The sequence below is a fragment of the Electrona antarctica genome, assembly GCF_951216825.1.
Source record: "Electrona antarctica genome assembly, chromosome: 2".
In the NCBI taxonomy this organism is placed as follows: domain Eukaryota; kingdom Metazoa; phylum Chordata; class Actinopteri; order Myctophiformes; family Myctophidae; genus Electrona; species Electrona antarctica.
Genome location: NC_136807.1, coordinates 30,974,300 through 30,987,447, shown reverse-complemented (window position 1 = coordinate 30,987,447; position 13,148 = coordinate 30,974,300). Strand labels below are relative to the sequence as shown.

General features: G+C 43.2%; 1 protein-coding gene across 4 annotated transcripts in view; it reads left to right on the top strand.

Annotated features, from left to right (window-relative positions):
* Positions 1-11,369, top strand: part of iqsec1a (IQ motif and Sec7 domain ArfGEF 1a) — a gene marked incomplete at its 5' end in the record, with an annotated part of 216,824 nt that extends 205,455 nt beyond the window's left edge. For 3 of the 4 annotated variants that reach the window (XM_079495490.1, XM_079495492.1, XM_079495491.1), the window contains 6 exons: positions 1,935-2,060; positions 2,257-2,356; positions 2,774-2,935; positions 4,195-4,371; positions 6,694-6,743; positions 8,637-11,369. In XM_079495490.1, coding sequence (XP_079351616.1) covers positions 1,935-2,060; positions 2,257-2,356; positions 2,774-2,935; positions 4,195-4,371; positions 6,694-6,743; positions 8,637-9,206 — 1,185 coding nt within the window. In that variant the 3' untranslated portion in view covers positions 9,207-11,369. The remainder of the gene's footprint in view (positions 1-1,934; positions 2,061-2,256; positions 2,357-2,773; positions 2,936-4,194; positions 4,372-6,693; positions 6,744-8,636) is intronic. The other variant, XM_079495493.1, reaches the window with a different exon arrangement.
* Positions 11,370-13,148: the final 1,779 nt, after the last annotated feature.

The window sequence follows — 13,148 nt, the reverse complement described above, 5'->3', positions numbered from 1 at the left end:
ACACATGTAGGTACGGTACTGTTCGTACAGTAAGTAGGTGTACTGTACATTCTCATAAGGGTTGGATTACTTAGGGAAGCAAGCAAGGACTGATTTATACACCACGCGCAATGGTGTCACTTGCCAACAAGAGCTAGGGTCTAGGACTCCCAGGGGAGCTAGGGTCTAGGGACTCCCAGGGGAGCTAGGGTCTAGGGACTCCCAGGGGAGCTAGGGACTCCCAGGGGTCCTTGGCGGGGTGCCAGGAATTTGTTAATATAACGTCACAATCATTTTAACCACTTTAACTTAAATTTGTGCAAATCTAAGTGAATATTCTTAACTCAAATCTTTGCTTCTGGGGGTCCCTGGCACTTTTTTTTTAACATTCTGCAGACAAATTATTTTTTTGGGGGGGTGGGGTCCTTGACACAAAACGGTTTTGGAACCACTGCTAAAGTAACGGCGCTTTTTACTTGGACGTGCAGACGTCAAGTCAACACCACGTATAAATTCCTGAGTGGCATTGAGCTGCACTGGGGCGTGTTCCTTCCAGCGCCAGGAGGCTGCAGTGCAGATGGCCGTCTGTCACATGCACAACACAACAGAACAGAACACAGGCTGTTAGTCATGAAGAGCCAGAACACACGGAATACATCTCCACATGTATAAAACATCGTCTTCCACTAGAACACGCTCATTATGCGAACAATGACACATGTGAACACGGTTTAAGTACTGTGAATGATCTATTTAGCATCGACAATCTGACTTTTATAGCTACGGAGAGGACATTAATGAAACGTTTTTAATGTGACAGTATGAATTAGTATTGTACGGTAATTGTAACATGATCTCCCCACTGTGGACATCATGGAGAATGCAACACACTTCCTTAAAGGGATAGTTCACTGCCAAAATTACTCATTTTTCCTCTCTCTCTCTCTATCGATTACTCACCCCATGGAGACTTGAATTAATGGGTATTTTTTGTTTTTTGTTTTTGTCACATTCCTAAGCCAATAAGTTGATGACCAGCAGTGGTTTCCTATGGAAACACAAAGATTCTCCTTTGTGTCTCCATATGGACCCACTGCTGGTTAAACACTGGTTGAGCAGAGTCCCTCAGGGCTCTATGCTAGTGTAGTTTCTGTTTTCTGTTATTGTTGGGAAAGCTTTAGCAGAAAATAGCCGATCGACAAGCTTGCTCGCGTTGTGATCTTGTTGATTGGCTATTTTCTCTTCTGTGAAAGTTTGCTTTCCCACAATTCCAGATGCTGCAGGTTTATGTGATTAAGGATGCAATCCATAGGTTTCATGTCGTACCTTACCTACTAGCCAGGACTCGAAACTGCGTTGTTAGAGGCCAAAATGTCTATCACTCTTCCGAGAGGGAATTTGTTTGGCCAAAGGGAGATATTGCGCTTATGAGCAGCACTGCTTGGGTCTAAAATGTCTCAACTCTAGTATCCCTGGCAGATAGGCCATGAACTGATGACATGAACTCTATGTTCAGTTTTTAAATGTTTTTCTTATTCTATTTATCTTTTTTATGGACTCCTGTAGTTTTTTTAGGACTTATTTATATTCAGAGTATTGTCTTGCACTTGATATATTTATTATTGTATGAGCCTGTGCTGTCTCTTAACTAGGAGAAATGTAATTTTGTTTTTTTCTGCTGCTGCAGTTGGAAAGAATGACAAATAAAGCAATCTTGAATCTTGAATGGAAGAGTAGGGAGACTACCCTCAAACACTGCAAATGTCATAGTTATATTATATTGACACACTCCTATCAAACAGATTGGTTGTTCAAATAACATTTTTATTCATTCAAATCAATTCCAGATTGATTGCAGCTTTAAATCCTTAGTAACATGGATGCTGCGTGTTTCTTATTATTGCTCAGCAGACTGAGGTGTTGGTATGTGTGCATGTGTTTCTGTATGCCTCTAGGTGTTGTCACTGCCCCATCGCAGGCTGGTGTGTTACTGCCGGCTGTTTGAAGTACCAGACCCCAACAAGCTCCAGAAACTGGGACTGCATCAGCGGGAGATCTTCCTGTTCAATGACCTCCTAGTGGTGTGTTCTCTTCTCTTCTCCTTTGCTCTCCTCTGCTCTTCTCTCTCTCTCCTCTCCGCTCTCGCCTCCTCTCCTCCTCCTCTCCTACTCAAGTGGTGTAGTGTTCATATTGACATTCATTGTCACTCTCTCACATGCATCGTCATTTCGTACAGTGTCTTACGCCGTTTTTTCTTACCGACTTCCTGAAAATCAGGTAACCAAGATCTTCCAGAAAAAGAAGAACTCTGTGACCTACAGCTTCAGGCAGAGCTTCTCCCTGTACGGGATGCAGACCATTCTGTTTGATAACCAGTGTAAGTCTCTTCTCCTCACTCGTTCCGTGTGTGTGTGTGTGTGTGTGTGTGTGTGTGTGTGTGTGTGTGTGTGTGTGTGTGTGTGTGTGTGTGTGTGTGTGTGTGTGTGTGTGTGTGTGTGTGTGTGTGTGTGTGTGTGTGTGTGTGTGTGTGTGTGTGTGTGTGTGTGTGTGCGAGAGTGCGTGCGTGAGAGTGCGTGCGTGCGTGCGTGCGTGCACACAAAAACTGTGCAGTGCTTCAGATTTAGCTCCGTCACACATCTTAACAGCCATGAGAAAGTCAAACTGATGCACTGTGACTGTTGTTCACTCCAAAGACTTCAGACAGACTCTCACAACGTGTCTTAACGTTTGTCGTGATCAATGTGCCATGTGTTAATCTGTCTCGCTCTCTGTCTGTTACCCACCGCCGGTGCAGATTACCCAAATGGAATCAGGCTTACATCAGCCATACCAGGTGCAGACATCAAAGTCCTCATCAACTTTAACGCGCCCAACCCCCAGGACCGCAAGAAGTTCACCGATGACCTACGGGAGTCCATCGCAGAGGTCCAGGAAATGGAGAAATACAGGATAGAGTGTGAGTGGACCCCCCCACCCTCCCCCTGTCTCCCCTGTCTGCCTGGAGCAGTGTGAAGTAGAGTAAAGTAGAACCAGGCCAGGCTCTGTTTATGTGGCAGAGTGTTTACACAGTCCACAGGACGCCTCCCAGAGGGACGGCAGTTAGTGAGCACGGACACACTGTAAAATCCACAGCGTGTACACATCATGGAACCCTTTATGGGTCCACATTTTACCCTGCAGAGTCTGCAGACAGACAGGCTCTTCAGTCATGTCAAAACTGAACAGAATGTTTTTTTGTTTTTTTACGGCATTGCACCTAGTGGACGAGCCATCTTGAATAGTGTGTGTGCGTGCGTGCGTTCGTGTGGCTAGCGTGGTTCCGTGGTACCTAGTGGGCGAGCCATCTAGAATAGTGTGTGTGTGTCGTGTGCATGCGCGTGCGCGCGTTAATCTCGCAAACTACTAGTCCAATCAGATGCATGCTGCTGCCAGGAGGCTGAAGGAAGTAAATCTATTTTTCACATTATTGTTGATGTATTATTTCCCAGTATAATTCATAATGTCAGATCCAGTGTCCCTCCATCCATGCTTGGGCATCAATAGATCATCAGCATGACATGCGAGAGAGCCACAGGCATGGTCAGAGATGGGCACTCCAGTTTGAGCCTTATGTCAATCAGGTAGCTATAGGTGTCAGACCACGAAGAGCTTAAAAAGTTGAACAACAAAACCTTAAAATCTATTCTAAAAGTGACTGGCAGGAGGCACCAATGGCCAAGTGTGGCAATGGCAGTAGCTCAGGGCTAGAGTGGCCAGTAGAGCGTCCGGAATGGAACCGCAAGGTTCCCAGTTCGATCCCAGGCTCCCCCAGAGTTAGTGTCAAAGTGTCCTTGAGCAAGACTCTGAACCCGTAATTGCTCCCGATGAGCAGGTTGGTGCCGTGCATGGTTTCCTCCGCCATCGGTGTATGAATGTGTGTGTGTGTGAATGTAATGCGCTTTAAAGCGCTTTGGATAAAAGCACTATATAAATGCACTATTTACCAAAGTGTGTACCGTATGTACCACATACAGGTAGGCTTTGATGCCTGACAGGATGTCCTGGCTTCGAACCCCTCACCCCCCACCCAAAAAAAGAAAGATAAAGAAACAAAACAGGGACTGGCAGACAGTGTTGTGCAGCTACAAACGGGCATTGATGAGTCATCGTTACATAAAGGAGTACTGGGGTAATGACGTCAACCCCCCCCCCCCCCATCCCCTCCCCCCCTTACAGCGGAGCTGGAGAAGCAGAAGGGGGTGGTTCGACCCAGCATGTCCCAGAGCTCCGGTCTGAAGAAGGAGGCCGGCAACGGCGGCATGAACCGCCAGAGCCTGGACGACACCTACACCATGGGGGAGGGCCTCAAGAGGAGTGCCCTGAGCAGCTCCCTGCGGGACCTCTCCGATGCAGGTACCTACCGCTCTCTTTTTTAACCAACCAGCCACGCGGTGTTTCATTTAGACTCAACTTTGTTTACAAATGGAACTTAATGGACCCTTAAATGGACCCTTTGGTTCTATTTGTAAACCTCTCTGAGTTACAGACCCTCAAAGAGTCCGTTTTGGTCAGTTTTCTTTGTATACATGCTTCTTGAGTTAAACTAACACTGAGGATGCTACTGTGTGCCGTGTGCTTTGCGCCACGAGGGGACATTGTTTAGGAATGGCTAGATGTTATTCAGCAGTACCGTTAACCGTATGTGTGGATTTTAACCATTGAACCGCAGGTAATCGCACGCATCAACAATGTCTGAGCTACAACAAAGATGGCAGGAGTTCCTAGTGTCCAAGCCGGTGTGCCGTGTGCTTCAAATAACTTTATTTTTATTATTTTTTATAATGTTTTTATCCCACGATTTTGTAACCCATTTTTTTTTACCCAGTGTCAATTATCTAATGTAATCCTGGGCTCTACACTTCCTCTGCCAACTGGGGAGAGCAACAGACTGACCTCATGGTTCCTTCTATGCACGAGGAGTCCAATCTGCTTCAAATAACTTTATTGACATTGCCATCCAGTATAGGTGTACTACCTGACCCCAGGGTCGAGATGTCTCAATGGAAGACTATAGAATAGATTGGTTAAAATAACGGTTTATTCAATAAATAAGTCCCGGATTGTAGCTTTAACTGTAGACTATAGTATGTTTAGAGCGACTTCAAGCCCCAGCATTTTACAATGGACTTGACAACTGAACACAACTTTAAGTATTCAGAAATACAGGATTAGGCCATTTCTATGCATTATATTTATCTTTTGATTGATTAATGAAATTGATGGGCAGTTCTCAGTTGTCACCCCCTCATTAGTTGAAACCGGTTTGTTTATGAACGATTCCATTTATATATATTTTTTCATGTCACATGATGTTTACCTGTCATTCCTAAATTGTGTTCCTGAAAACATTCCTCCCGAGAAGCCACCCTTGCTTGATCTGTATTTGTTACTGATTCAGAAATCCCTGGCCATTCAGTCATCTTGTCTCACGTTTGTGAAACTAATCAAAAGAATGCAATTGTGATCTGTGGCATTCTAAAAAAAAGTTTAGCTTCGGCCTCAGTGCTAACAATCATTTCCATTCATGAATATCGGTGTCCCAACATACAGTAGCGCCTCTCTCTGAAGCGACGTACATTTCATTCATTACTGTGTAATGTTATGTTATTGGTTGATTAACTTGATACCAAAAGGAGATCCAGTCAGGGGTCCTTGTCTCACTCTCAGTGACGCAGTAAAGATCATATCCTTAATTTACAAAACGGTATTGCTTGTGCAGTCGGTGATGACTTAATAGAAGTGATGATCCTTCCACTTTTCTCTCATGTGTTTTATTTTTTGTTTTGTTTTTTTGTTGAGAACTTTCTCTATGCAGGATGTGGCATGATAGTGGGATCATTGTTGTGTAACCAATGTTTTATTTAATTTCTCCTTTCTTTCCATATTCCATTTCATGCGTACTTATTGTTATTTCCATACACATCAGGGTTTTTTCCTGGTTATGTGTGATAATAATCAGTCATGTATCATTGGCTGAGTGTGTGTTTGCCTGTACATCCCACATGCCATTGTATTGCTTTTGATGTCTCTCTTCTCCTCTGTGACTCACTACTGCTGGATTCAAGCCACCCTTGATTCTCCTTAATGACAATCCTCATCTTGTGACAACATTTAGATCCGGTTGTCACATTGTATCAGGACAAACTGTGTGGGGTAAACTCACCGAGACACTCTAGGTCATCTTCAGGTGAAAAGTGCACCTTGTCTCTCAGGGACCATGCACGCCCGTCAGGGAGTCATGTTGACTTAGCTACATCTGGATTTGAGCTCTCGACCTAGTTTAGAGGTAAATTACACAGAACGATGTTTTAAAATAAATATTGAATGAATCCGAGTTAAACACGGAGTTAAAACGGAGAAAGAAGACTACAACCTAAAGATAGACACAATACTCACCACCTGTTTCCCCACATGCTCCCAGAACCTAAAGATAGACACAATACTCACCACCTGTTTCCCCACATGCTCCCAGAACCAACCAACCAACAACCCCCCCCCCACCCCTCCCCCCCACCCCATTGATTTCCCTTTCTACCCACATTTGTTACATTATATACGCACAGTTACAATCTCCTGCACTGCTCCCCTATGGGACCGGATGGCTAACCTGAGCCTCTGTAGTTGATCCAGGAGTACTGTCCATCTCTAATCTGTGGTATTGCATGTCTCGGGCAGGCAAACGGGGGCGTCGCAGCAGTGCAGGATCACTAGACAGCAATATGGAAGTAAGTTGGAAGCAGCTGGTATCCAAGCTACTCTCTATGTGATGATGTGCACTGTAAAAAAAGAAAAAGAAAAAAAAAACACCATTGATTTTGATTGTTTTGGTCTTGCACCCTCTTTGCTTCATAGACAGTTCATTCGTTGTTGTTTTTGTTTTGGATCATTTATTTATTTTTATTTTTATTCCTGGGATGCCTTTATTGCCGGCCTGCCTCGGTTAGTGTGCATGCGTTGGGCTTGCCTGCCTCTGATCCTGCCCCTGTATGGAAGTCACAGTTCTCCTGTTTTGGTCAAGTTATGTGGCCAATATGAAACAAGCATGACTCTACTAACCTCATACACCCCCCCTCCCCCTCCTTCAGTCCCTCTGTCCTCCCCCTGGCTGTCTGTCTTTCTTATCATTTCCTGTCTTTTCATTCACTCACGTCGAGCAGCCAGACTTTTCTTTCGGTTCCTTCCTCTCCTAGGCTAGGGGTGCTAGTTAGAATCTGTCTGCAGCCCCAGGGCCAGGTCTGTTTCCTTTCTTATCAAAAGGTCCAGCTCTAGGCAGGAACATACTGTGTAGACTAGAGCCCTTTTACAGGTTTTTATTAAGATGTGGATTTCATTCATTCACCTTTTTATTCATTCCATGTGTCCATGAGTCCATGTGCTGGGTTGAAGTCTGGATCAAACCCTATTTTCTACTTTCAAGTCGAGTCCCACCACGGTTTCTCTTCAGTCGTAGACGAAGCGGCAAGCATGTGACAAAAGGAAGGCCTTAAAAGCTGATGGGATTAGAACAGCGGTTCCCAACCTCTTCTGGATCAGAGCCGACTTGAAAGCGTCGAAAGCGCTCGCCGGCCCACCCATATGACTTAACGAGACCGCCCTCGTTAAGGGGTCAGATGGGTGGGCCATCTTGACCACACATCTGTAAATAAACACATCTGTATTTTCAGAGCGTGTTTATTTTAATGATCAATCAATCGGTCGATTGTGTTCCGGCTTGGATCAATGGAACTAACAAATATACCCTTAAGTTCCTATTTCTCTGTATCACGGTAACACATTTTTCAAGGTTTTTAAAGAAATAAATACCATGACTTAAAATGAAACAAATTAATAAAAATATATCAATCATATCAAATTATTTGGGGGCCCACTTGCAATATCCTGACGGCCCGGCAGTCGGCCCCGGCCCACAGGTTGGGAATCGCTTATTTTTTTTAGAAGAAGAATTGATGGCTTGTGTAGAACTGGAGCCACAGAGCAAGGAAACAGCATCAACCAGAGCTCTGTCCCTACTGCCTACTGCTGTCTAGCTGAATGCTATCCCAGTGTGGATGGAAAGTCTGCCTGTTATACACCCTCTGCATGTGGCTTCTAAGCCTCCATCGATTTTAACATTGTGCATGTGTGACTCCTGGCAGGTTCCCAAAGTGTTTCGACTGCAAGTGAAGAGAGAAATGACATTTTCTTGCTCACGTCTTTGTCATTATGTAGCTTATTATATATATTTTTAAGTCTGGATTTAATGAGCCTGATTTATGCATAGTTGTACGGTGGTGTCCTGCATCGAAAATAGCTATTTTAGGTGCGGGACATCATCGTATGACATAGTATAAATTAGTCATTAGATTAATTTGAGTCCTGAAGCTCTTACTGTAAACATTTTTGTGATGTTTGGCCATCAATAGAGGCATGAAGTGTTGTCAAAGGTGAAACATTCATGTTCTCTCATTTTTTTGTTTGTCATTTGCATGCCCAATAACATTTTTTGCTACTTATTGTTTATCTTAAGTATGCCTATGAATCCTTCAGGCAGGTGCAAGGCACCAGTAGTGTAGCAACGGTGCAGTAGAATTTGCATAACATCTGACCGGCATGTTGTTGTACCTCCCATTGTCCTGCAGGGGTCCATCATTAGCAGTCCTCACACGCGCCGGAGAGCCACCACTCCGCGTGAGGACGCACCCCGCAGCCATTCCTCCATCCCCAACTCAGCCTCGACCGGGAGCATCCTCGGGTCAATCTTCGGCAGCAAGCGAGGGAAGCCTTCGTCTCAGAGCCACCCTCCCATTCCTCAGCACCCCGCCCCCCCGCAGCAGCACCCCACCCTTATATCCCACAAGCCCCACCCGTCCAACCTCCACCACACGGCCCAGGTGGTGCAGCAGAGCGCTCACACGCCACAGGCCCAGCTCCACCACTCCCAGTACTGCCAGGTCCAACAGAACCCCCCGCCCTACCACCACCACCACCACTACCACCCCCCGCCACACGCGCAGTTCCACCAGCACCCGGCCTACACGCACACCGCGCAACAACACGCGCATCCTCCTCTCCCGCAGCACAGCCACCACAGCCAGCATTCTCACCACGCCTCGCACTCCCAGCACGGCCCTCACCACCACAGTCAGCAGCCGGGTTCGGCGCCCGGCGGACCCAAACCCAAACACAGTGGCATCAGCACCGTGGTGTGATGTTTTCCCCTCGCACCAGAGGGGGAGGGGAGACACGGGAAAAAGTAGTGAGAGAACTCGATGAAGGAAGACAACTGCTTACACCAAAGGGACTGACTGGCATAAGTCTGCATACGGCCTGTCCACTGTGTTTAACTGCTGCTGTGGAGGAGACGGATCACAGGCAGTCACCTAGTAACCCTACAACTCCCCAAATAATATGCAGGATGGAAACCGGACTCAAATCCTCCGCTAATGGGCTAGCTCATCAGGGTCCCACGGGGGTGTTGTGTGTAGGAAAATGCCTTATATTTTCCATAAAACTCCCACCTCGCTACCCAGCTGTGATGGATGATGCTGGTTTTCTCAACAAGCCACTACACGCCATTGCTCCATTCCTTCCGATAGCGCTGTCTTCCCTTCAGATAATCAAGAGGAGAAAGGCATCCTGGGTTAAAAGTCGTACGGATAAATACGGTGGGAATGCTTTCTCTAAAACAACGATGGCATATTATATTGTACACAGTCTTTCTGAAGAAGCTAACTTTCAACACTGCTTTCTTGGGTTTGCAGATGCTATTATCATTTAAGAACCGCTACTTGTTGTTGCCTCCTGTAGAACTCATACGTAGTGAAAAAGCTATAGATATAATCATTTCACACTACCTTGATCAACGGACAGGTAAACAACTGAGTAAACCGTCTCAGTCGTAGTAGTTCTAGTGCTGTATTTAATGTAGACGACAGCATATATGTGTTGTCTCTTAGCTCTCATAAATAAATGTGCCAATTACTAATGCATAATCTATTTAGTCAAGACTTCATGTACAGTATATTGTGCGTAAAGGTAAATTGTAAGATTATACTTACATCAATTATTATTATCAATGAAATGAATTTTATCAGTATTATACTGGCTCTATGGTAACAGAACACGTACAGTAATTCTGAAAAGGAGAGAACTCCCAGTCAGTCTGGCCTATAATATAATCGATTATGGAATCGTATTTTTTTGCCTTTTCAATTTGAGAGCCTCTGGATGGCAGCTGTAGCGTACGAGTCCTGAAGCGTGGGGCTTGTTTCGGGGCTGTTTCCTGGTCCGCTCGGAGCAGATGGTTCCTGTTGATATGCTGGGTCGTTTGGTCCCTTTAATCTCAGTTTACCACTCATACTGTGGCTGCGTAGAGCTATATCAACTAGTGAAGCTTTGTAGTGAAAGGTGGGATATTTTGTTTTAGTTCGAACGGCACCTTCGGACCTTTCAGACAGTTTGAGTGTACTTCAAGGCTTGTGGCTTCAAGTCATAATGGACCCCCGCAGAATATGTTGCATCGTCTCTTGTCTTTAGCCATGTTCCACCTGGCGTTCCTATTGTAGGCATGTCAATATTGGTGATGTTTTTTTTTTTCCTCTAAAATGTCCAATTTATAGCGAAAATAGCAGATCTGTACAAGCTCACAACTTTTGAGCTTATAGATCGGATATTATTGCTAGTATAGTATAGGGCTAAAGTGGTTAAATATGCAACAGCTGCTTTCCTGACTCTTAAAACAAAAACAAATAAACAGTTCCATATTTTTATTTTTTTGCCTTGATAAAATACGTATTGTTTTATTCACCAGGCAAATTTGGCGAGTGAATAAAATCAGCTCTTATGTAGTGAAGTATTTTTTGGGATTTAAATTTAGTTTAGTTTTTTACACGTGCAATATCTTTGTCCTGATTTTGTACATTCAGAACAAGCAAAGGCGTCGATCCCTCCAGACAAGTCCGTTTGTTTTCACGTTGTGTTATTTATTTATTTAGCTTCGGACCCCTTGTCAGTCTTTTTCAGAGTAAATTAATTGTGACTGTCCTCATAAGTCTCTGAGAGGTATGGTCTTGGAGTTCAGTGGAATGTCTTATAAGTGATTTTTTGCATGTAATGTTATTGATGTGAGGCTACTCTCTGCACATTGTATAACAAATCAGTGTTACCATAGCGAGTTTAAGTGCAATCATGTTAAAAAGAAAAAAGAAAACAGACTTTGGACTGAGAGTCTGTCCTCATGTTGTCCAGGAAGAGATTCAGGTGAAAAAATAAATAAAAAAATATCTTTTTTCATTTCAAGAATATATAAATACTAGAGATCCCAGTGGAAAGAGGAATGTGTGTATATATTTTAATAAAAGGAATATGCTTCCCTTTGGGCTGAAAAGAAATATTTTGCTGGATAAGCACACGTGAAAGAACACTTTCATTTTTTTCAGGAAATGCCGTTATAATACATCGAAAAGCAAAACAGAGCAAAAGGAACTGTGTGTATGGTATGTAAAGAATAACTTTATACATTCTACAAATAAGAGTCTATTATAGTGAGAGTCAACTGTTTGTCCCAATATTCAGGTTGTAAATGTATTTTAACATTCTTGAAGAAAAGTCATTACCATAAGTCAAGCGTATATACTCACATATTTCAAACAATGGTGAATACTCACTGTTATGACACCCACAAGCAGAACTTCAGAGGTTAAAAACATATCTTTATATGTGGGACATTAATGGTCAGTTGAATGTGTCTTTCTATTGATTTATATATTTCTTCTATGACTCTGATCTGATATCTCGGATGATGTAAAAAAACAGAAACAAAAGAACAGACATCTCTTATGTTGGTGTGTGTTGTAGTGCTTCTAATGTCCACGGTCATCCTTAATGTGAGGAGATAACCCCCACAATGCACTGCATGATTCTGATGCATCGTGTATCCAAATTCACTGTGAGCTGAATGGAGAAGGAAAAAAAAGACTATAAATAAAAGTTTTGACATCTGCACAGTCAAATCCTCCATCTTAATTTAACAAGAGTGTACAAATCGAAGCAAATGCACCCATTTGTATACTATTGGTCCATGTAAGGGTCCATTTGGTTCACATTTCGTTTTTTACAATGAACACAATGAATTTTACTGTGTACATTTATTTTTTTCTTTTCTTTTTCTTTTTTGGTTTCTTATTCATTTGGAATTTCCCAATGTTGACTTGCTCTTGCTGTTCTATGTTGACGCTGATAGTTATTGGAGCTTGGCATGCGTTTTCATCCACATTTGCAAAAAAAGAAAGAAGAAAAAAAAGAGAGCAAACATTGAAAAACCCATTGCACTTCTGGTGAGATCGCCGAGGGCTTTCATTGTGTAAATACTATGGGGAGTGTGATGTGCAAAAACTGAAGAACTTGTAAAACGAGGGGGTTTATCTAAATATTATGAAGTTGTAAAGGGACCAAGTTGGCAAAGAGGAAAAACGCTGTTGTATATAATGTGTATATTATCTCTACTCTATTCTGATATCCAGGATGTACACATCACACCTGACCAGAGAGGTTGTCATGAACATATCGCTTGAAACTGTCATTTGCTATAGATCTCAAAAACAGACTGTTAGAAACTTTTTTCTTTCTTTTTTTTGCCATTATGCATCCACTAGAAACCTCTCTATCTCTCCCTCTCCCTCTCTCTCTCTCTCACTCACTCACTCACTCATTCACTCACACACACACTCACACACACACACTCTCACACACACACACACACCCCACACCTACAGTGCATCTAGATGCACACAGATGCATATATACATTTACATGCACACGTCATTGCTGCAAGATGTTCTGTCAGACACATTTAAAAAAGGGAAAGAACAAGAGTGGCCTCATACTTTCTATGTGCATTCTGTTTGTACAGTGAGTAGTGACTCGGTAAGACCCCAGTTATTGTAAAACTTCAACTGTGACAATGTTGAGAACACAAAATAAACAAATATATGACTTATGGTATGCAGGTCTTGTTCTTGGGTCTATAATATATTGTTAAATACTTTCTACTCAATACTTACTTACTATTCTATATAAATGATGTAATCTACTAGATTAAAGTAAGGGGGATATTTTTGCACTACAGTTTATGTTGCTTATTAGTTCTTACT